The 22883-nt window shown below is 54.2% G+C and overlaps 11 protein-coding genes across 11 annotated transcripts; 5 read left to right on the top strand and 6 right to left on the bottom strand.

The window, feature by feature from the left end:
• Nucleotides 1–1085: 1085 nt before the first annotated feature.
• On the bottom strand, nt 1086–4181 carry M409DRAFT_53500 (uncharacterized protein; the record flags this gene model as incomplete). Its single annotated transcript, XM_033812386.1, has 7 exons — nt 1086–1114; nt 1270–1427; nt 1481–1589; nt 1640–1886; nt 1941–3923; nt 3986–4044; nt 4142–4181. 7 exons carry the CDS (start codon nt 4179–4181, stop codon nt 1086–1088), a joined length of 2625 nt encoding a protein of 874 aa, XP_033669089.1.
• Nucleotides 4182–4823: 642 nt separating this feature from the next.
• M409DRAFT_21643 (uncharacterized protein) lies at nt 4824–5543 on the bottom strand (the record flags this gene model as incomplete). Its single annotated transcript, XM_033805955.1, has 1 exon — nt 4824–5543. One exon carries the CDS (start codon nt 5541–5543, stop codon nt 4824–4826), a length of 720 nt encoding a protein of 239 aa, XP_033669088.1.
• A 443-nt stretch (nt 5544–5986) lies between these two features.
• M409DRAFT_21642 (uncharacterized protein) lies at nt 5987–6936 on the bottom strand (the record flags this gene model as incomplete). The annotated part of the gene is made up of 2 exons (XM_033805954.1): nt 5987–6331; nt 6394–6936. 2 exons carry the CDS (start codon nt 6934–6936, stop codon nt 5987–5989), a joined length of 888 nt encoding a protein of 295 aa, XP_033669087.1.
• A 531-nt stretch (nt 6937–7467) lies between these two features.
• On the top strand, nt 7468–7995 carry M409DRAFT_21641 (uncharacterized protein; the record flags this gene model as incomplete). The annotated part of the gene is made up of 1 exon (XM_033805953.1): nt 7468–7995. The coding sequence occupies one exon, from the start codon at nt 7468–7470 to the stop codon at nt 7993–7995; it is 528 nt and encodes a 175-aa protein (XP_033669086.1).
• Nucleotides 7996–8295: 300 nt separating this feature from the next.
• Nucleotides 8296–8860, bottom strand: M409DRAFT_65686 (uncharacterized protein; the record flags this gene model as incomplete). Its single annotated transcript, XM_033816625.1, has 3 exons — nt 8296–8369; nt 8425–8587; nt 8645–8860. The coding sequence occupies 3 exons, from the start codon at nt 8858–8860 to the stop codon at nt 8296–8298; spliced, it is 453 nt and encodes a 150-aa protein (XP_033669085.1).
• Nucleotides 8861–9690: 830 nt separating this feature from the next.
• On the top strand, nt 9691–12009 carry M409DRAFT_65685 (uncharacterized protein; the record flags this gene model as incomplete). The annotated part of the gene is made up of 1 exon (XM_033816624.1): nt 9691–12009. The coding sequence occupies one exon, from the start codon at nt 9691–9693 to the stop codon at nt 12007–12009; it is 2319 nt and encodes a 772-aa protein (XP_033669084.1).
• Nucleotides 12010–12175: 166 nt separating this feature from the next.
• On the bottom strand, nt 12176–13768 carry M409DRAFT_21638 (uncharacterized protein; the record flags this gene model as incomplete). The annotated part of the gene is made up of 1 exon (XM_033805952.1): nt 12176–13768. The coding sequence occupies one exon, from the start codon at nt 13766–13768 to the stop codon at nt 12176–12178; it is 1593 nt and encodes a 530-aa protein (XP_033669083.1).
• Nucleotides 13769–15850: 2082 nt separating this feature from the next.
• Nucleotides 15851–17653, top strand: M409DRAFT_53494 (uncharacterized protein; the record flags this gene model as incomplete). Its single annotated transcript, XM_033812385.1, has 6 exons — nt 15851–15898; nt 15967–16081; nt 16138–16580; nt 16627–16761; nt 16811–16825; nt 16877–17653. 6 exons carry the CDS (start codon nt 15851–15853, stop codon nt 17651–17653), a joined length of 1533 nt encoding a protein of 510 aa, XP_033669082.1.
• Nucleotides 17654–18218: 565 nt separating this feature from the next.
• Nucleotides 18219–19208, top strand: M409DRAFT_53493 (uncharacterized protein; the record flags this gene model as incomplete). Its single annotated transcript, XM_033812384.1, has 2 exons — nt 18219–18382; nt 18431–19208. The coding sequence occupies 2 exons, from the start codon at nt 18219–18221 to the stop codon at nt 19206–19208; spliced, it is 942 nt and encodes a 313-aa protein (XP_033669081.1).
• Nucleotides 19209–19957: 749 nt separating this feature from the next.
• On the top strand, nt 19958–21235 carry M409DRAFT_53492 (uncharacterized protein; the record flags this gene model as incomplete). Its single annotated transcript, XM_033812383.1, has 1 exon — nt 19958–21235. One exon carries the CDS (start codon nt 19958–19960, stop codon nt 21233–21235), a length of 1278 nt encoding a protein of 425 aa, XP_033669080.1.
• Nucleotides 21236–21444: 209 nt separating this feature from the next.
• Nucleotides 21445–22428, bottom strand: M409DRAFT_21634 (uncharacterized protein; the record flags this gene model as incomplete). Its single annotated transcript, XM_033805951.1, has 1 exon — nt 21445–22428. The coding sequence occupies one exon, from the start codon at nt 22426–22428 to the stop codon at nt 21445–21447; it is 984 nt and encodes a 327-aa protein (XP_033669079.1).
• Between the last annotated feature and the right edge of the window lie 455 nt (nt 22429–22883).

Here is a 22883-nt window from a genome sequence, read left to right as displayed (position 1 = left end):
CCCCCCTTCTTTTCCTCCTCCTCCCCACCACCACAAGCAGCACACAACCCCCCATCCCCACAAGCCGCACAACCCCCCATAAACGACTCAGAGCGCACCATAGGCGGCATCCCAGCCCCAGGTCTCGAGCTCGAACTCGTCTCATCGTCGCTTCCTTGCTCAGCTTCAGCTTCAGACTTGCGTTTCCGTCTCGCGGCCACGGCAGCTGTGCGGAAGATGTGTTCGACGGCCGGTGGGGGAGCGCGTGGCCACGTGGTGAGTGTGTACGCTGTCGATTTGGCCGAAGGTGAGTCGAAGGCTCGTCTTCGTGGGACGCGTGGAGTGAGGGAGCTTCCTAGAGCATGTTAATATAATCAAAAATGGTGAGTTCCAAAACATCCGCCATCGCATCATAGCATCACGACACGATAAGGTAAGAATGACAGGTCATTTCACGTGCAAGGGCATTGATTGCGTGTATGATGTGATTAACGTGTGGAGTCTGCAGGTCTATTCCTCCAGCATCTTGCCAGACTGCTGGATTTTGAAGAGTGGGTCAGGGTGTGGTCCATCTCCTCAATTTTCCTCTTTTCGCGGTCTCGTTCTCGCGCCAAAAACCTCCGCCGATTTCGCTACGCATGCTCAAATCATCGCTTTCCGTTGCGGTGTCAGACAAAGGGCCAAGAAGTGGTGGGTATCGATGCGTGCTGGTGCGTCTCGTGCAGGGGCTGCATTCCGTGTGTCGTACGTGATGTCGTGCTTCGTCCAGGGAGGTGTTGGTGGTGTCGTGAAGGTAGGGTAGGGTAGGGGATGGGGACTTGGGGTGAGGTTGATGTCGGGCCAGTCGTAGCATCACCAAGCCAAGTGGACGCTGTCGGCGCGAGCAGTGGGGATATTTTCCTCGATGGCGGTGTGTGGTCCTCCAGGGTCGGCCCATCGAGCGATAGCGTGTAATCTGCCGTCGTGTCCTGCCATCGCTCGTGTCGCCAGCTGCTCATCCTCCTGGGCTGGACAGGGACATTAGCTCCTGCGCGAAGCTGAACCACTGTGGATGCTCTGATGATTCAATGTGGAATTGAAGTGTCAGAGTGATGGGTATAGCCTGCTCAAGACATCTGCACGTTTCCGGACAGAGCTTTGGGGGTGTTAGTGTATGTTTGGTAATAATATTGTGGGAATCTCAAACAGCACAAGCGCAAGCACGAAGCCCACGTCAACCTCAGCATCACATGAGGGGGCTGTGCGACAAGGCTGTTGGATGGATGAAATAAGAAGGAATGGAGGTCTCACCAGATTGCCGCTTAATCTGCTCGCGCGCCCAGCGTGCAGTCTCTTGGGTGCGTGGCTGGAACTCCTTGTTCGCACGGGTCTCGCGCGCCATTGAGGTCAGCCAATCCTGGCGGAAGAGGTTGCTGAACTCGCCGTTGGGGAATGCCTCGGAGAGATCACTGGACATACCAATCAGTAAGGATGCAATGAAGCATGCAGTATCGAAACTTACCCAACGACACCCATGCTAGATCGAAGAAGCGCCTCTGTGCGGTTGGGGTCCTGATAGACGCTGTGCAACAGCTGGAAGATGGACTCGACGTAAGGCTGGAGTAATTGTTCTGCTCACAACGTTAGCATTGAAGCTTTCACCAAGTTACGAATCACTCACGCTTTCCAGAGCTCCTCAGAGCCATCACGATGCCGCTCCATGCATCCATAATGCCCTCGCGCAGAGAAACAATGTAATCGAGCATCTCGAAGTTGGACGAGTTCTCTTGTGTGCTAATTCCGGCGGCTTGCTGGAGCACTTGAGCAACGACAGAAAGGTAGGACTCAAAGGCTCCGCCGATCGACTGGGCAATGTCGCCGAACGACTGCAGAATAGCAGGCTTGAATTGGTTGCCCAACGTTGGACTCTGTGAAGACATATCAGCACCAGCTTTCTAATCGTGAATGATAGTGTTACTCACCCTCAAGTTGTTGAGGAGACTGTTCATGAAGGCATCGCAGTGTGGCTGAACCTTCTGCTCGAGTGCACGAGCAATGTCAGTCACCAAGCCGATCGCGACAGAGCACAGCTGTGGCTCCTCCTGGTTGTTGAGCGCATTGAGCAGGAATGGCTCGAATGAAGACATGTACTTCTCGAAGTCGCCTTCGAGCGCGTTGGCAAGCGAGCCGATGGTTGCAAAGACGGTGTCTGGAACACTGGACTTGGGTGGTAGGTTCCCGAGGAGATTGAGCAACAACTGCATAATGCGGTCGGCTTGCGGTGCGATCTCTGCCTCAAGACGCCCGATGATCGCCATGACGACCGACGTCAGGGACGTCTGCATCTCGTCGAGCGTAAGACGGTCCTCCACCGAGACGACCTGGGAGACCATTGGGAGGGTCTTCTCGAGACGCTCGATAATGACGTCGCTAAGACTGGCGACCATCTGAACAGAGTCGTGGGCTGCGTTCGTGACGAAGGCGTTGAGGACTTCATAGGCAGCAGTGCGAAGCATGTTGTCAGTGGTTGACTCGGTAAGCTGGAGCAGGTGTTGCGCGCTGGCTTGGAAGTGTTGCGAGAGAGCGTTAGTATGGCAGCCTGGCTCGCCTGCAAACCTGTCTGCCAGGTTCATGAGAGCCCAGCAGCAAGAGCTTGCCATCTTTGGGTGCGAGGCAAGTCCTTGGAAGAGTGCCGAGATCAGAGGCTGCAGGTGTTCTTGCGGGTCGATGGAATCCGAAACAGCCTCGCAGATGCGTCCAAGAGCAAAGGCAGCAGAATCTCTGACCTGGATCGACTGGTCGTTCATCATGCTGATCAGGACAGGGAGAGCCTGCTTGACGAGAGGATCAAGCACCTTCTCGTCTGGACCCTCCATGATCGCGCCAAACGCGGATACAGCGGCGTCTCGGTAGTGCCAGTCGTCGCTGCGAAGGTTGCCCTCAACGAAGCTGAGGACTGGTGGGACGATCTGGCTGCCGACCGCTTGTGCCCACAGCTGCACGCACTGGTATGCGGCACGCGAGAGGTTGTATTCATCGTCTCCTGCATCTTCGTCCTGCTTTGCCAAGAGCTCGAGGAGGACTGGAACGACCTCCTGTGTGGCAACGCGAGCGAAGTTGAAGTAAGGTCGCATTTCGGCGCTGCCCTCGGCCTGGGCCTGTGCGTTGTCGTCCTCAATGCTGATCTCTTCCTCGCAAACAGTGCACCAAAACTCAACAGCCAGCTTGGCAACGTCCTCTTCGTCGTTCTTCATGCCCTGAATGGTCAAGCCAAAGAGTGCCTTCTCCATGTAGAACCTCATCTTCTCGTAGTAAAGACCCATGATGCGGTTCAAGCACCCGTAAGCGCCCTGCTGGATGCGCATGTCCTCTGCCTGAGTTGCCTCACAGATCACCTGCATGATGTAGTTCCTCTCGCCCTCGTTCTCGAAGTTGACCCTAACAAACTCGAGCGAGTCGCCGAGCGCCGTGATGGCGGCATTTCGAATGTCGCTGTTGGCCTCCTCTTTTCTCGCGCCCTGAACGACAGCTGTGAGGATGGCGTTGCTGTGCTGTGCAAGACTGTCGCGCAAGTCTGTGTCGTCGGCTTCGCAGATGAACCCAATTGTGGTGAGAGATGCTTGCTTCTTGGAATCGCTGCCTGAGCCCACGTTCTCCACCAACGTGGGCATGAGCTCGGGCCATTGCTCTCGTGGGAGTTCGATAGCGGCGATAGAGGAGATGAATTGTGCTGCGGACTGTCCTGATCTCGAGTCGGCTGATCCCAGCGTTTGCAAGGACAGAGCCTTCACCTCCTGCTTGACCTGCGGATCTATCTGTTCGAGCCATCGCCGCTGCACTTCGCGGAGACGGGCAAAGTCGCGTGCGGAGAAGGAGTTCTTGAGTGCCAGGCCGGCGGCCATGCGCACTGAGGAGTCGGCCTGGTCATTGGCGAGCTCACGTGAGAGGGTAATGAGGTAACCGGGCTGCGGAATGCGGTCAGTGAATGTTCGGAGGGAGCAAACAGAGTGAGGGCAGAGGGACTTACGAAGTCTGCTTCAGCAGCCTGTGAGAGCTGCTGCTCAGCGGCGGATCGTACGGCAGCGTCTGCGAGAGAGTCAGTACGTTGCTCCTGCTTGACCGCAATGTGCGCCAAGGGCGTCGGAGCCGCCTGAGTGCGCGTAGGGGCTGTTTCTGAACTTACCAGGCGAGATGGTGCCCGTGAGGACCTGGTTGACATCCATGCTGGGCGGCTGGTGGATTGTAGCGTGGACGGAAGAGCGGCGAGCTTCGTTGCTCTACGGTGTCATGCGCGGGTAAGGTCGAGCGAAGATTTCAGGTTGTTGATGCAGCGTCGTCGGGCCTGCCTGCCGCGCTTTGGTGGGCTGTGACGCAGGGTCTGATTCCTGTCTTCAGCACACGCCGATGCGAATTGTCGTGGGCGAGCTGTTCTTTCGCCGGAGTGTATGGGATTAATTAAGTCGCAAAGAGAGTGAGTGTGCGGTCTTGAAATTGGAGATTGCAGCCGATGAGAAAAAGCTCATTATTAGATTTCTACTCGCTCCTTTTCGTTGCCAGCGAAACGGCAACTGCGATCAGAGGCCCACACCCCTCGTTTAGTCACGTGCTCAAGAGGACGAAGTCGATGAAATCTGATGAAGACACCAAAACCAGATGTCAATGTGAGTTGGATTTCCTTGCTACACAGAAATTGGAGACAGATTGTATGTTGGAACAGATAGAAAGTCGTTTCCATATCTACAAGCCTGAGGCCAATCCTCAAAAACTACACGTTGGGTATCCTAATCAACTCCTAACTACCTATGGCCGGAGGTCGCCGTACAATCGCAAATACAAACTGATGAACAAAGAAGTGTCTTGCTCTCTTACTCCTCCATCGGGACCAAGAAGGTCGCTTCCTCGAAATCGTCTTCTCCAAAGATGCGCACAGCGTTTATCGGTGCAGCCTTCCGAGCTGTAGGTTTCATCCTGGCCATTGGCCTGGACTGAGCTGGTTTGGCTGGGATTGTAGTGACATCTTCCGCCTCGTCAAAGAACGCATCCATGGCGTCCTCGGCATCATCCTCGTAGCCATCTTCAAAAGTGCGTTTCTTCGAGTCGACAGCTGATGCAAAGCTACTTTGCGTGGAGTGAAGAGTGTGTTGGGACGTCGAAAGTCCAGGCATATCATCGTCCTCTTCTTGCTGTCCTCGCATAGCCGGTGGTGCGGACGAAAAAGGTGTCTCCTGAGCAGCCCATCCTCCTATCTTGTGAAGCCCGCAGAATGGCTGTAGCTCGTTCGATCGCATGGGACTCAGTGGCGGCCGTATTGGGGCCGAAGATGCCGATGGTGCTGAGCTGTGAAAAGGAAACCCGGCTTGGCCGATCGTCTTGTGTGTCTTGTATCCTTCCGGCAAGGACTTGCGTATCCTCATGCCGACGTTCAAGAGTGATGCTTCGGTCTCAGCTGGTAGAGGTGGTGACATCGGTGACCTGGATCTTTCAAGGGAGGCATCGTCTGCGTTGCGGTTGAAGTAGGAGTTGAGCGTGGTCTGGGTTGAAGGCTGGAACTGCCGCTTGCGGATGTGTTGCGATGAGGCTGCCATTGTTGGTTGCAGTAGTTTGTGAGATGTGAGAGAGTGTGTGGTGCTGTAGCGAGAGTCTCCAGAATGGCAGTAGGTAGTTTGCTGGGATCAAAGAAGGAGAAGAGTTGATCGATGGGATGACGGCAGATGGCCGGTGCGTCTTGGTGGCAGGGACGACGCGTTCAGACGCGCTAGGAAAGTCAGCAGAATTCGCTGCGCAAGACTTCGCTATAGATGACCTGCTCGCTCCACTCCCACTTCTACGTGGTCAACTTCTGATCTTTTTGCATCTTCTGATCGAAATGTAACGAAAAATAAATTGAGCTTGTACGACCTGGATTTTGAAGGGAGACTCAAGCTCGAATCATGACGCGTTCAATTCAGCGTTGCGACGATGTCTGCCCCATCTCTCCCTAACCATCAGATGACAGACTTCCAGCGCCCAGGACGAACTCGTCCTATTCTCAAGTCTGCATCTCATCTTCCTCCGACAGGTCATTCATCCAACCCTTCACCCCGACGACGATGTTCTCACCAATCTCAGCATCCTCCTTCTTCGGCGCCTTGGGAGTGGTACTCTTGCGAGTAGGTCGCTTGGACTTCGGAGTGACTGGCTCCGCCACCTCTATGAAGTCTGCATCGTCGTCTGAGCCGTTGTCGTCGGTCATGCCCTCATTGCTGGAAATGTTGCCCTCGAGATCAACATCAACATCCATGTCCACGTCGCTCTCGCAGTCGACATCGAAATCGTTCTGGACCTCAGGACTCGGTGGAGTTGCGTCCATGTTCGCTCCGTTGGTGATGATTCCCTGAGATCGAATTAGTAAGTGTGTTGCAAGCCATGAGATCAGTTTCAACATCGTCTGCATACCTCCCACACCGAGTCCGCCTCACGGTACGCAATGGAATGGAAAGCGAGACACAGGATGTCGATTGCGAGCGCGTACGCAGCCGCTGGATGTTCCTGAATCGCCTTTTCGAATGCCTCACCAGGACCAGCGTTATCCTGAACAACTCTCCAAGCCGCTCGGGCCCAGACTTCTTGGGTGATCCACTTGGAAGTGGCCACAGTGTTGTCGGCATAGGCACTGATTGGAACGACTGCGTTACCGTCGGCGTCGTTCATGTTGCCCTCTTGCAGACACATCAACAGCAGATCTTCCTCGAGGTCACCCTCTTCGTAGAAGGCGCGAGTGTTGATCCACTCAATTGCGTCGTTGAATCTACGCTTGCTAGAGACGCAGAGGCAATACCAAATTTGAAGATGGCTGCGAACACTGTTTGATGTCAGCCACTCGTCGAGCTTCTCGCGCGGCCATCCTGTGACGGAGCACAGGTAGTTGCGGCCGTTGGAAGTGTAGTCGATCCGAGCGGAACGGCGAGCTGGCAAGGGTACTGGTGACGGCGTCGACATGTCTTTGCTAGTCGTTGTAGAAGTCGTTCGTTGAGGTAGGCGTCACGCTGTTGGAAGCAAGAGGAGGGCGGAGAGCAACAAATGTCCCTCGAAGTGAGTTGAGGCAATGCACCGTAAGTGAAGTAGCCATTGCCGACTGAGTGAAGCAGAAACTATCACATGATAGCTTCACTGGCGGCATGTGGCCATTGCGAAAGTGAGGTTGAAGCAGCAATGGCTTCATTCACTCAAAAGCTGGACCAGGCCCGTGCACCGATCACAGGCTTGAAGCCTGCTGCCGGTATGCAGTCACACCCTGCCTTTGCTTGAGTACAGAAGAACACCAGGAACAGTGACCAGGGTCCAAATCTCCAATCTGCCTGTCACCAGTCTGCAACAGCCACTCAAGTCCAACCGCAGTACTGAATCTTGGGTCAAAAGCAAGACCTCCTCAACACCCAACATCAAGCTTCGCAAGCAACCACCAAGCCCACTCCAGCGAAGGGAGAGCAAACACTACTGCTCAAAGCGAAGAACGGTTCTTGAACAGCAATGCCACCCAAACGCAAGCCAAGGGCTGCAGCGGCTGGCAATTCCTCCTCCAAGAAACAGAAAGTCGTCAATGGTCTCGAGGACTGGGAGCAAGCCGCCGCACACCTGAAGGACCAATACGAGACAGCCATAGCCAACGAACAGATCAAAGCTGAAGAACTTGAGAAGCAGATGAGCGCCAACAGAGACCTGAAAGAGAGGCTTCAGGAGTCAGAGAGGATGCGGGAAATCGGCGAAGACGAGTATTGTGATTTACGTGCGTATGCCGTAGAGAGGAAGGCCCGGTTCTCAGAAGCGAGGGCGAAGATCCAAGAACTCATGCTTCAGTCTACGAGGAACGAGCAACTCCAGGAGCCGCGCCAGAAGGTCATCGATGCTGCGGGGCACGTGAAACGACTGATGGCAGGTATGCCAGTGGAGAATATGGGCAAGCTGGGAGAGGCACTTCAAATGCTGGAGTCAGCTTACAGCAGTCTGCGCCAAGCTGATGGAGGACCGGACGAGGAAAGGAAAGTTGTTAAGGGTTGAGCTGTTTCCTCCACGAGACCGATCACTGAGGTGCAAGCAAACCAAAGCCCTTGATTGTATCAGCATAGCAGGGCGAGAAGACGATTGGGACTGGCGAGGATGAACAATGTGAATCTCGGTTTGGCATTTGCAGCTGCAGCGGATTGCAATCAAATGCCTTTTGGGTATACTTTTCCCAGCTTCGTGTTTCATGTCTCGTCAAGCAATCAACAATGTGATGCTCTTTCTGCATCAGCACCCAGCTGATGGCTTGCTCATATCATACACATCTTCAGCATGTGGCATCCTTTCAATTGCCGTCTACTTCTTCGCGGCAACCTTGGCGAGGTCGGCAAGAGCCTCACGACGCTTAAACTTGGCGTCCTGGATGACACCTGCGGTCCTTGTCAGTATCGACACAATGCATTCCTCAACATGCTCGTTGCTTACCAGCATCAGCATCGCTGGAGAAGTTGCCAGTCCACTCAACGAAGGTGCTGCCCTCCGCCTCGCCAGAAGTGACCGGGTAGAGACGGACGGTGCTGACGACGCTGGAGTAGCTGAGCTCAGGCTGGGAGGAGATGACAGAGTAGGTGATGTAGTGATTGATGGTCTGTTTGTCCTCTGATCAGTCACGCCCAATGCCAAACCACACAAGTATGTCTCTTACGCTGTGCTCCTCCTGCTTCACCTCCAGCACAGTGCCATCCTTGAACGACCACTTGACAACGTCTGTCTCCTCATTCGCTCCCTTGACGTACTCGCTCTTGGAGATGGCGGACCAGAACTTGGAGAAGTCCTGGAGCTTGATGTGGTGCCAGACGTGGGAGAGGGGAGCCTTGATGACCGCGGACTCGACGACGGAGGTGCTGGTTGGAATCGACATGTTAGTGGTTTGAGGAGGTGGTCGTGTTTGATTTGAGGGTTGAAGTCAATGGTTTGTGGTAGAGAAGAAAGAAACGTTTTTGGTTCCGTGGTAGAAGATCTAGAGCTGTACCCTGCAGCTGCTGTTTGTGTGCAGCTGGCAGAAAACGTGAAGGTGGGATGAAGTGTCGTCATGTGGGGCAAAGGCGGCGGGTGAATGCAGGTGCAGATGGGAGAACATTTTTTCGAAGATATTGATGGTCTCTGAATAGAAATGGAGGGAAAAACAAGATGGCTTTTAGAGAGCGGTGAGGAGTCTCCCAGCGACTTCAGCAGTAGGGGAAGTACAGTAAATGTCACCTCTTGAGACTAACACAGTGAACTCACTTGGTGAGAGCGTCGATGAAGGGGTTCTGAACGAAGGAATGCCTCAATATATCCATCCTCTGGCAGTGTTACAAGGCGCCAGGACGGCTCACACTCTAAGTATGTCGAAGGTCAAGTCCTGTATCTCCATCAGATGCCGCACAACGATCACCTCGCTCGAAGAGTGAACGGAGTAGAAGCGGTCTCATGGTCAATGTCCAGACAACTCCGGTAGCAATATGTTTGCGTCGAGCACGTCTCTCAATTGGGATGTAACACGAAGTGTGTTCAAGTGATGTGAAAAGGCGCATGTTGCGCTTCATCAGGGGACAAAGTCGACCGGACCTGGCTCCTGAAAATGGCCCGTGCTTGAAGCTTGCCAAGCAAGAAGTTCTTCACTTCACACGGAGCCCTTGTGACTTCGACAAGAAATCTCGGAAGGCCGATATAGCCTCGAAAAACACAATCTATCTGCGTGCGCCAATCATGGCCGCCATACGACATCCAAACGAGGATGCCGCGGAGATGCAAGACGCCCAGGAGCGCGCAGTCGGAATCTCTGTCTTCGTTCGTCCAGATGCGCCTGGGTTCAGATGCACGGTGAAGCAACGTTACACCGACTTCCTGGTGAACGAGATCCAACCGAACGGCGAAACGCTACACCTCACGGAAATCTTTGGTGAACAGGACAAGAAGCGAAAGCGAGAGGAAGACGGTGAAGCGTCGCGAAAAAAGCAGCGAGAAGATGAAGCAATCCCAGCTGCAGGTGGTGCTGAGAAAGAGGCTGAAGATGCAGTAGCAAATGGGCAGTCAAATGGGGCATCAGCTTCGTCAAAGCCGGAGATTGAGACTACGAGCGCTTCTGTTGACGCTGTAAAAGCAGAGGCAATCGCCAGTATTTCAGACGAAGACAAGTCAACTCTCAACAATGTGTTTGGCGAAAAGACTACATCCTCCATTCTCAACCTATATGCTGCTGTGGTTGCGTTTCCTGATCGCAAAGCTAGAGACCATGCTGCGATCTCTTCAGACCCTTTTGCTGAGAAGTCAAAACGGACGGAAGCGCACATGTGCATCCGTCGCATCTTCAAGTCCAAGCTAGAGACGATCACTGTGCAGGAGCAGGAACACCAATCTGGTCCGGGCACGGTCATCTCCATCAAGGCTGCACCGCCCAAGTCCTCCTCGCAAGCCAATGGCAATGACCGCAACAGTCGAGAAGGGCAGCGCGGCAAGCAGCAGTGGTCAGATCTAGGAGGTGAGTACCTGCATTTCAGCTTGTACAAAGAGAATAAGGATACGATGGAAGTGCTGTCCTTCATCGGCTCTCAACTCAAGATGCACATGAAGCACGTCAGCTTTGCAGGAACGAAAGACAGGAGAGGTGTTACGGTCCAGCGCGTGGCCATCCACCGTGTCCACCGACACCGGATTGAGGGCTTGAATCGCATTGCCAGAGGATGGAAGGCTGGTGGTCCATGGGAGTACAAGAAGGAAGGCCTGGAGCTTGGTATGCTGTCTGGCAACGAGTTCTTGCTCACGCTCCGTGATGCAAGGTTCGACGGCGAAGAGCCTGGTTGGAGTATGGAACAGAGATTGAACCACGCCAAGAGCATCGCCGAGACTGCGGCACAGAACCTGCACGCTTCCGGCTATCTGAACTACTACGGTCTCCAGAGATTCGGCACGTACAGCACAGGAACCCACATCGTGGGCATGAAGATGCTGAAGGGCGACCTCCAAGGTGCCGTTGACTCTCTTCTGTCGTACGACGAATCTTTGCTGGAAGAGTCGTCGGAAGATCGCAAGGTGCCTCAAGACGATGTCTCACGAGCAACTGCCATCCACAACTTCCTCAAGAATCGCAGCTCGAACGAAGCGCTATCAGAACTACCAAGCCGCTTCAACGCCGAGCGAGGCATCATCACTCACATCGGCAAGCGTGACAGAAAGACTGGCCGAAGACCCAACGAGAATGACTTCCAAGGAGCGTTGATGTCGATTCAGCGGCAACTGAGGCTCATGTACGTTCACGCGTACCAGAGCTTCGTCTGGAACACCGTAGCCGGCAAGCGCTGGGAGACTTTCGGAGACAAAGTCGTCGAAGGCGATCTCGTTGTCGTCGGCGAGAAAGAACAGCAAGAAGGTGTTGCAAATGGCAACGCATCTCACTCTGAAGAAGTCGACGAGGACGGCGAGCCCATCATCCACCCCTCGGCAACCACAGCAAGCGGCACAGAAGAGGCAGCCACCGCAGCAGCAACAGCCGTAGACCTCGACGACCTAATCACGCGCGCCCGACCCTTGAGCAAAACCGAAGCAGAAAGCGGCCGCTTCAGCATCCTCGACGTCGTCCTCCCACTCCCTGGCTTCGACGTGGAGTACCCCAAGAACGTAATCGGCCAATTCTACACGGACTTCATGGCGTCCGAGAACGGCGGTGGAATCGATCCGCACAACATGCGCCGTGCCTGGAAGGATATTTCTTTGCCCGGTGGATACCGCAAGCTGATGTCTCGACCGCTGGGCAAGGGTGTTGAGGTCGAGGTTAAGGCTTATAGTGGGCCTGAAGAGCAGATGGTGGAGACGGATTTGGAGAGGTTGCAGAAGGCTCAGAAGGCGGCGAATGGCGATGCTGGAGAGGTGGTCAAGAGTGAGGACGGCGCTACTGCTGAGAAGGATCGGATTGCAGTCGTTCTCAAGATGCAACTGGGCAGCAGCCAGTATGCCACGATGGCTTTGAGGGAGTTGACCAAGGGCGGCGCGGTGGGTTATAGGCCGGACTTCTCTGCTAAGAATAGGTAGAGGACTGCGGCTTGATTACATTCGCATGAACGATCAAACTCGGATTGAGAGTCGTATACCTGCCTCAAACCACGGTCTAGCCGTTGGCTCCTCGTTCCTCTATACAATTCGGGTATCATCACGCTAACAACAATCTCAACACCGTCATCCAAAATGTTCCTGCCCACTAGAAAATCTCACTGTCGTCCAGAGGATCAACCTCCATCGGGACCTGCTGCACGGCCTTCCTCTTCTCCCTGAACGTATCGTCCAGACCGCCATCGAGGTCGTCCTCGCCCTCCATCTCCAAATCCACCATCTGCGTATACGACGGCTGCGTCTTCGGCGGCAAGGGTTTTCGTCCGGACAAGACTTGGAATAGGGAGTCTTCGCTGTTGCCCTCGTCGTATTGCTCGCTTTCGTCGGCGCTGGGTCGTCTTGATATTGGATCTGAAAGCTCGTCTTGACCTTCTGGGTAGAGGAGATGAAATCGTGAGGGCTCTGTCACCATTATGATGGGCTTGGCTTCTGTGGGACCTTCGAGCCATGTTAACTTGGCTTTCGCGAGGCCGCCTGTTGGGATTGGGAGCGGCGGTTCTCGAGACGAGACGTTCCAAATGTGTGCGAAGCCTTCGGCACAATCTACCATGAGCGTGTCAGGGCGAGTTGGGTGCCATTTGAGTCGACGGACATTGCTATGCTGTATTAGCACGGCATGCGCGCCCAGTGTTGCCATGTTCCATATCCAGACGGTATTGAGCATGCGGCAGTCGCGAGTGGCAAGATAGCTGTCGTCACAACTGAAGCAGATCTCCGCTACTCCCAGATCTTGGGGCTCAGACCCGGCTTTTGCTTTGGATAGTGGCGGAGAGAAGGGCTGCTGCTGTGGCGTGTATGATCGTTCGTTTGACGCCGACACCGCCTCCTGCCATACTGGGGCCCGATATTCTTTTTCCACGTCGTGCTGATAGATGGTCGTGCTATGTTCTATCATTGCGATTCGCGTGAAGGTCTTTGTGTTAAGAAGCTCGACCAGGCCGTCAAACTTGGTTAGAGCTAGAACGCGACCGTCGGCGGACCAAGCGATACTCTTAATACCCAAGCCTAGTTCGGCTTCCTTCGCGCTCGGGTATGATCGAAAAAGATGGCCGTCTGGAGTGTAGATATGCAGACTCTGGCTGGCTGTGGGTACGTCGAGCACAGCAAGCCATCTTCCATCCGGCGACCAGGATATGCTCTGAGCATCAATAGTTGGTAATTTCGATGGTGGAGGTGGCTGTCTCAGAGATGGAAAATGCAGACTCAGATGATCCTCTGCGCCGATTCTGGAGAGCACCGCGAACAGAGGAGGCGATCGATTCCCTGGTCGAACCTGCCACGTCTGCCCATCGCACATCGTCTTGAAATCTGGTAGATCCACCGCCTTGCCACTGTTCATATGCCAGAGCTTCGCCTTTCCAAACTCCCACACGACAAGCAAGTGCTCATTCCCAATGAAGTCTGCGGTCACGACGCGTCCGAGTCCACCAGTGCCATTCTTAAGAAACACGCGGCTGCTGCGGTGTTTGCTGTCCACGACTTGTAGTCCGCGGTCATGATTGATCAAAATCTGACTCCCGTCGGCAGACCATTTCAGCGTGGAGACTTTCGCGTCCAGTGGGAGTTTGCAGGCGCTTTGTGTTGTCGGTTCTCGGCGACGGATGCTTTGTTTTAGGAGGTAGCCGCTTTTCATGTATGCAATGTAGTCGCCATGGGGCGATGCTGTCGCGTTAGTGGTCATTTTTCATCGAGTGATGTGGTGGTAGTGTGAAGTCGGCGGGACCAAAGCCAACAACAGAACGGTTGGCGGGGTGAAGTTGATTGTATGCCTGAGGCATCCTGAACGTCACGTTACGCCCTCAGGTTCAACACACTGGAAAACAGCCATCTACTTTCGATCAGAATTGATCTTGATTTATCTTGTATGATACTCCGTTGATTCACCATCATCAAGGACTACGGAATACGAGGACGGAAGGGATCTGTAAGGGAGCAGCTCGGCGCCACAGCACCGGCACTGTGATTTTCTTCGAAAGCGTACAAAAGATCCCAAATGACATCGAGCCTGGATCGGAGCCAATTACCCAGAGGCTCGCCTTCTTCTTCTACATGATCGATAACGACTGAATCGTGACGGATGAAATTATCTGTCGTGATGGCTCGAAGATTGCCATCCAGGACCGTTAAGCTGGCCTCCATCCGGTCGTGTTCATAGATCATATCTATGGGCAATGCTGCAAATCATGTCAAAGGTCCACGAAGCGCGCATACTAGACACTGATCTCCGTGCATATGCACCTTTTGACTCTACCGAACTCGTTGCCGATGGCTTAGTGATGTTTCAACAGAAATTGCTGCACAGCAACTTCTTGGGTTGGTCATCTCAGAGTGCCTTATTCAGCTGCAACTCACACGTCTGCGAGAACCTTGAAGAGCATACTGAAGCATGACAAAGTCCATCCTTCGTCCAGAGCGCGCCACCGACCTCATCCTGCGATACTCAGGAGAATCAATGATCCATCGCGAATGCGCATACGAGCTGGCACTTTGGTCCGACTTCGATAATTCCTGCGCAGCACAAAATAGGTCCTGCAACCTCATCCTCCTTTCGTCCGTACCGACTTGGCCAGTTTGCTGGCATGCCTGCTGCTTCAGACGCTTTTACGCAGATCCTGAACAAAAACAAGACGGAATCGTCGAGTCCAAACCGGTTCAATCATATATCTTCTAAGCATAGATTGATCGATGCTCCCCGATTGCAAACAAACGTGGTAGTCCTAAGAGGGCTGGATGTGCTTCGGAATGACTGTTGTCCGATCGATTGGGTTCGTATTGGTGGTGAAACACAGTTGGCCGGCGGAGTCGGCTGCACCCGAGCTCGGAATAACAGTAAGGGTTCTGTTGAAGGTCAATCGGCGGACGGGAAAGAGGCACGTCCGCAGACCGGATGTTAGATGCTACTGCTCAACTCATCATGAGTCTTCCCGCATAGTCGTTCTCGTGCCTTACCAAGGAGAGCTCGAGCGATACGCAGTGACCTGAGAGCAATCTTCCACGCTGTTGTACCAGTTGTACAGAAGGTGCACAAACTAAAACCTATAGATGAAGATGAACTTCCGCGACGGGCAGGTGGTCCACTGCACCGTGGAGAGAGACATCGTGCTCATTGTCGAGATCCAATCAAGTGGCGCTCTGCTCCCCACAAAACCTGTAGGGCAAAAGGTCAAGCAAGAGATTGAAAGGCAGTCGAGCCTATAATAAGTTACACGATCAGCCCTACGAAGGATCGCGGCAAAAACGCGAATTGTTTCTTTCTTTGGCAATTGATCTGCGATTCGTGCGGAACGGCTCCTACCCGATAGCGCTAACTTGAACTCCAGCTCGCTAGCTTGACTTCAGGGCTGAATTTTTCCAACGACAACCACTCCATCCTCTCGGAGCGGTCCTGGCTGTTCTCATAGGAGCTTTCCGATTATTCGACACTTGCCGTGTGATTGGGTCAGCCCTCATTCCAATTATCTCATCTTGCCTCCCTCGTGGTGTGTCACCACGAGTCACCGCCACTTGCCGGCGGCACTTAGGATCGTGTCCCGTACTTTAGGGTCCAGATGCGGTCGGCCGTAGCGACAACAGATGCTTTGCCGGTTGATCAGCCAGAAGCTGGACACGAGCCCTCAGTGTCCAGAAAGCCCGCGGCAATTTAGCTGAGCGTCAAATGGACAACGGTGACCGGTCCCGTCAAGTCGAACTTGCTCCTTAAAGGAAGGCAGTTTGCATCTGGCCGGCGTCCAAGAGTCTTGAGTGCTCGTATCCAATTCAAGAAATGACTAAACGAGGGAAGTGTGACACGTGCCGGCTACGTAAAGTGAAGGTAAGACAGCAGGGCAATACCATGGCCGTGGGATGATCACACATTCTAATGTAACTTGACTACTACAGTGCGACCAGAAGCGCCCCTGCGGTGCATGTTCCATAAAGAGGAGACCTTGCACCTACGAAGCGGCATCCTTCTTTGAGGAAGGCGTTTGTCATCCAACAGGAACACGCTGCTTTAGTCAGTGATACCCTCGCAAATTCTTGCGAGATGTAACCCACTCACGGTCGCAACAGGCGTGTTCCGGCAAGAGGCCGACTCTCCATTGACTCTCTCCCATTACAGCCCTTCGAAGCGTGGCACATTCTTGACCTTCGCCGCGGCAAGGAAACCTCTTGATCTTACGTGTGCCGCACGACTCTTGTCAAGCGACGACAGTCAACTCGCGACGGCATGGACGGGGATGATCAGAGAGAGCTCGGCCAGCTGGTCCTGGTGGGATCGATTTGTTTCCTGCGTTACGACCCGCATCGGCTCCGATCCGCTGGTTGATCGTGCCATTGACTTCACATTGGAGAGCTATACAACCTACAGACATGAATGGGATTGCGGTTACGATCAAGTCGCGCAAAAGCGTGGTCTTACAGCATTGACGACTCTGCGACATGCCCTCTGTGGAACTCCTGATCTTGACCATACCAACGTATTGATTACGACTGGCCTATTCTGTGTCGCAGAGGTAAGATCTGCACGTCACTTCTTCCGCGGAGTCTGACAAGCAGTAGCTTTTTCGAGCGATTCCGGGAGTTTGGTCCTACTACGTCCACATGGAGGCGTGTGCGAAGCTATTGGCCTATTCCAAAGCCAAAAACTACAGCGAGCTAGAGGAGACTCTTCTATACCTCATCGTTCTGGAAGAGGTAAGTTTATCCTGATTTGCGTAGCGGCATGATTCTAACATAATCGCAGGTCGACCATGCCATGGTCTGTAGCCGTTCTTCCATATTTCTATCGAGAGAAATACCTCCATTGAAGTGCATGTCGAAATATGGAGCGAGTGAAGGATTCGCAGAAGCGCTCTCGACAATCATGAACCTACTAGTGCGTCTCTCACAACTCGCCGTCCTCCAGCGGGATCACGTCCACTCGATCGAGAACCGACCGCAAACACTCAACATCGTGGCTCTCATGTTATCGCTCTACGAGGCCAGCGATGGTGTCAAGGCCGTGGTGGAGAATTGTGCCATGGCCATCCCTACGAAAAGCAACCTCATTGCCAATGTGTTGAGCGAGTCATACACCTTCAAGTCGAATTACCACTTCGATCTGGCCATCCACTACTTGACCTATCGATCGTTACTGTGCGGACTCATCCAATCATTCTACTATTCTCTGCCCTCGAATGAGCCGAACGACATGGCGTCCGTCATGGATCTACCCGCGGTCCAGGAGGAAGACGAGGCTGTCAGTCGAAATATTGCCATGTGCATCGAATACGCTCATGGATCCCCTGACGCTCCATGCGTGCCGTTACGGTTCAACACGCCCCTCAAGCATGCCTTTGGTTCGCTCAATCGTATTCAAGCACGGAAAGCAGCCGAGGGCCGGATGAAAGAGTCCAGAGAGGCGGCTCGCATGAAGCACCTGTGCTACCTTTACGGCATACGGACCCTGAGGATCTGGGGCATTGGAGATCATGTCACTCCTTCTGAAGAGTATTTTGGCTCCCACTACCACACAGCTGTTGGCGGGCCTCCATGGCAGCAGGAGAAGTATTTCGATGAGGAAGGGTTGTTCAAGGAGGGAACATGAACGATTCTGGAGACGATCTGACGGAACAGATCATCTATCAAGGATGAGGACTTATGCTGAAGGATTATGACACGACGACCGTCCCGGCGAGGCAGTTTCTTTCAACTTGGCTCCTCCGACTAATCATGCCGGGAACGCGACAAATGATTACTTGAGATGAGGATCGATCTCACCTCATGAACGGAGACCTTGGAATTGATCCATCACTACAAGGGACGCCTTTGCGACTTCCTGTCCATGGGGGGCAGTATGTTGCACGAGGAACGAATGATGAAAAGACTGTACGAATATCAACGAGACAGCAGGGAGGGAGGGAGCGTCGGAAGCATTTGCCGGGCCCAAACGATCGACATGGGCAACACGTGCCGGTGAACTTTCTCCACATTTGCGGTGGAGCGAATCAGCAGCCGGCCCGCTCTAATGCCAGCGCGGATGAATGGCCGAGGTTGATGATGATATAGCGAGGTGCTCGCTACCACTCGAGGGTCTTACCAAGTCCGTAGCTTGCGCAGTTGCCCTGTATTTGATTTGCTTTGACAGCTGCAAGAGTAGCCCAACCATAACCATGTCTGATCCAGCCAGCCAACCCAACGCGCCGACCGACGGTGCTCAGAACGTCCCCAAGCAAGCTTCCGAGAAGTCAGTTGCGAAGGAGGTCGAGAAGAAGATGCCGCCCAAGGTCAAGGGCCTGTTGGCGACTCCAGACCGCATTATTCTACGACTGAACAAGTGTGTATTATCAAAAACGACAGATCGCTTCTCCTGACGAGATACCAGACTCCTCGCTGCTCCCGGCGGCCTGTCGACCTTCCTCTCCACCTTCAACTACACGCTCTACCTCCTCGCGCACCTCGACGCCAAAGCCGCGCCCCTCAAAGCCCAGCTCTACCTCTTCCTCAACCGCAATGCCACCCTCCCCAAAGTCACGCCCGCCGTACCCGCCGAGACGTCCGCCATCCAGAACCTCGGCAGCATGCTCGGCACAGCCCGCACCACCCTTCGATTGTTCGGTCTCTTTCCCATGTACGCCTGGGCGCGTCAGTTGGCACAAGGCCCGAAGCCGGGACAAGATCAGGTGCTGTACGCGACTTCGGTAGCGCAGTGTGCTTTGTACATCGTGTTCCAAGCCTGCGAAAACGTTGCGCTTCTTACGGAGGCCAAGATCCTTCCAGCAGGACTTACTGAAAGATGGACGCAGAAGTATGGCGGCAAGGCTACATCGATCTACCTCACCGCGTACCGCGCGTGGCTACTCGGCTTCTCCTGCGACTTCGTCAGACTCCTCCGCGAGGCCCAGCTGGAGCGCAACAAGCGCATTCACCGCAGCTCGGCGGAGAAGTACGATCTCTCTACACGGGACCAGGATTCCAAGACCGATGCGAAGTGGTTCGCGGAGCTGATTGTGCCATTTGCGTGGTTCCCGGTCGGCTACCACTTTTCCGCGCTGAATGAGGGTGGTTTCCCGGGGTTCAATATGGGATTGATGGGGCTTTGCGGTCTTGTTGCTGGATGGAGCAAGACGAAGGCGCTTTGGGAGTCGACGGCGGATGTGTAGGTTGCTTCGCCGGTGGACGTTCCTGGATGGGGTCGGGGAGGGAGTCCAGGAGGGAGCGTGGCGGAGGGTGCTGGAGAGGACGCTGGAGAGGACGCTGGAGATGTTAATGAAGAGATTGCGGAAGAGAATGCTGAACAGAATGCGGGAGACGGTAAACCTGAGACTCAACAGGCCGAAGAGTCTGAGGAGTCTGCAGACGAAGAGATATCAGGATTGCAAAGGGCAAAGCCAGCGGTGGTGGATTTGCCTTCGCTTGCAGATGAGACATTTCCGTGGTTTCTTCAACTTGGAGACGGGCTCGATGGAGGGTATCAGATGGCTATGTCGCCCTCATTACCACCGACGCCCGCGAGTTCTCCCATGTAGGTTCGGTATGGATTGAGGGTCTAGCGCAATGAGATTGCTGGGTCGAATCAGTATTGTCGTATATGTAATCAAACTTACCACAAGAAGCATTGCACTTATATATAAACAAGCGCATGACATCAAGAGTGTGCTTCTCTTTGTGTCGCATCTCCTCAGCCTTTCGCCAGCAGTTGCCAAGACGTAAGATCGCCGACCTCACTTGAGAACACGAGAAGTAGCACCAACAACAAACCCTCAAACCTCCATGCGCTCGACTTGACGCACCATCCGGATACCGTCGCACATGATCACCGAATTTCCAAACCTGCCCCCGCGCAATTAGCGACAAGCCCTACACCTGTGCCGCCGCAGACTGAATCCCAACATCTTCCCCTGCCTCTGCCATGGACCCCACTCAATGGCGCGAGAGTGTCCTGTCCACGCGCTCATTATCCTACATCAGTCAGGCCGGCAGCCTAATAGCCCAATCTCCAGGCATTCAACAAGGCCCCGCAGGCAGACAAACGAGCGTATCGTACTTCCGCCAGCCGACACGGACGAGCACGCTGAACAGCACGAGCGAGTACTCAGAAGAAGGAGAGGACTTGGAGATGGCAGACGTGAAGAAGGAAGAGCCGGTTGGGCTGAGCAACATACCTGAGCTCCCGGAGAGCGTGGCCAACTCGCTGCTGTTTGAGCTACCCAGGGAGATTAGAGACAGGATATACTCCATGTGCCTCACGGCGGAGGACGGCATGCCGGTCGAGTGGCCGCGACCGCGAGAAGTATCGGGCTCGTATGACCTGCAGCCTCAATTGCTACGGACGTGCAAGATCATCCACGACGAGTCGGCGCCCTTACTATACACGATCAACAACTTGACGTTTCACCATCCGTCAGACGCGAACATGTTTGTGCATGCATTTGCGTCCTCGCCGATGTACGGACGTCAAATCACGAACCTGAGCCTCCATATCAAAGCGCAGGATATGCGGTTATGGATGCCGTACCTGACATCTACGGACGAAGTGAGGAGTTTGAAGGCGGATTTCCCGAATTTGAAGGAATTGGGTGTGCGGTTTCGGAGTAACAAGTGGCAACATCAACATCCACCGGAGATCAACCTCAAGAACTGGTGTGAGGATAGTCGGCTGGACGAGGTGATTGATGGTCTGCGGCATGTCTTCCTGCCAGGGACGCCTCCTGATCGAGGTCAGATCAGCGATAGGGAGTTCCAACAATACATGGCGCGGAATCCCACTGCCTTCGAAGATGCAGATGTCAACACACAGTTCAGGAAACGAATGATGGAGCTGCACAAGGCTCGAAACATCCTCAAAGGACCGCGACAGGATGCGCCAATTATTCGTGTCTGCTGTGCGTGCCGAGTCCATGCTACACATTTCACGGCACTCACGACCCCGAATGCTATGGAACCCCGGCCTCAAGTGGACGCGAATGGCGAGCCTCTGCCCGATATGCCCGTGCCTGTCCGCGATGGTGAGGCTTTCCGTGGCTTTACTGCCGTTGATCTGCAGAATGGTATCAAGCGGTTATACGATCCAGATCTCGGCTCTGCGAACGTGGCCCGCACGCCGTACGCTGATAAGGGACGCATTCTCATCGCATTGGAGATTCACTGCTTAGATCCAAAGAAGGACAACGCAGAGCGCGCTGCATGACTAGATGGTTCGCTCGAAGTCTTCTTCGAGGGGTGTGATATCTGCGGGAGGGTCTACGTGAGCTGGTGCCGACCCATAGAAGGAGGACCTGCCACCGTCAAGGACTGTCCTTGCAGCAAGATGTTTGGAAGAGAGAGACTTTTGTGTTGCTGAAAAAAGAATTTTTCGGCGTTTGATGATACCCACGTTGGATTAAGATTTGGCTACGATCAGAAGTCTTCTTCGCTGAACGACTTCATCTCCTCCCATTTTGCCTCGCCGAGCTGTACGCCTCCCCACCACTTTTCGATGAACTCCTCGCACGTCGTTGGCTTGACGTTGGGAAAGGCGCGATTCAAATCGTCGCCGACCATGCCCCAGCCCTTCTCCAACGCCATACGAGCCTGGTTGTAGAACCGCTTGCTTGGATCCTCGGCTTCCTCTTCCAACTTCTCGAAGCTGTTGTCCTGTGAGAGGAACTTCCGGCCCTGGACTTTCTCCAGGATTTGCACGAGTTCCCGGAAAGATTTCACATCGCCTCGCATACCCATATCAGGCTCCCACTTTTCCAAACTCAGCGCCTCCCAAACAAACCTCGCAACATCCCGCATCTCAGTCAAAACTGTCGGCGCACTCCCATCGCCCGCAAAGTCCGCCGTCCCCGCCTTAACATTCACCACGAAATTCCACGGCCTCAACCCAGCAAGCGCCTCTTCCTCCCCGGTCGCCACTCCCTCCCTCTCCCCAACCTCCGTCCTCCCCTTCGGCGTCCCTGTCGCAAGCACAGACATGAACAAGCCACATCCAAACCGCGTATACTCCAATCCAGACTTCTGCGTCGCCTCCCATACGACCGCTTTCGGCTGGTACAGATCCACGCCCTCGTAGCCGTTCCCAGCGTACTCGCTTGGCGCGAAGCGTTTGATGCCGGCTTCTTTGGCTGCGTCGATGAGCGCGAGTTGCGAGTCAAGCAGGCCCTGGAGAGAGCCGCCGATGACGGAGAGGAGGGTGTGCACGCCTTGCAGGGCTTGCACGAGTTGCGCGTGGGAGGTGTAGTCTACGGGGCGGACGTCGATGCCGCGAGCAGAGAGCGCTGGTTGAGGGGAGCGAGAGAGCAGAACGATTTTGTGTTCGCCTTTGTTGAGGTGCAGGAACGTACGGAGGATGGTGAGGCCGAAGCCTGTCGTGGCGCCTGCGAGGGCTACAGTGACCATTTTGACGAGAAGAGAAGAGATTAAGTCGGAGTGAGCGTAATGGTTGAAGTGTCTGAAAAGATCAAACTCCCACCCAAATACAACCTCCCTACTTATACCCTCCCCCAACCAACCCAGCCCTACCTCATCCAAACCAAGTCATTCCACCGCCAGGCCCGTCAAGTCCCTCGCCCCGTCATACAAAGCGGACAACCATAGCACATCGCCCTGGAACCAAAACCAAAAGCACCCAATCCGATAAAAGCAGGAGTCTCGACTTTCCCAATCCGAACACTGCTACGGTCCAAGTATTCATCCGGTTGACTCACGTGATGAGCAGGTTTTCGGGACGGGTGCCTATTGGTTGAGGGGCGGGAGGGGGATCCACTTGGGGGAAGTTCACTTCAGTTTACTTTTAGTTTGGAGCTTAGCGCCTTCTTTCTCTCTTGGGGAATTAGAAGATCGTTAAGTCTTCG

The sequence above is a fragment of the Zasmidium cellare genome (genome assembly GCF_010093935.1).
Source record: "Zasmidium cellare ATCC 36951 unplaced genomic scaffold M409scaffold_13, whole genome shotgun sequence".
NCBI lineage: Eukaryota > Fungi > Ascomycota > Dothideomycetes > Mycosphaerellales > Mycosphaerellaceae > Zasmidium > Zasmidium cellare.
The sequence above is the reverse complement of the archived record's forward strand: the minus strand, read 5'-3'. Positions and strand labels throughout refer to the sequence as shown.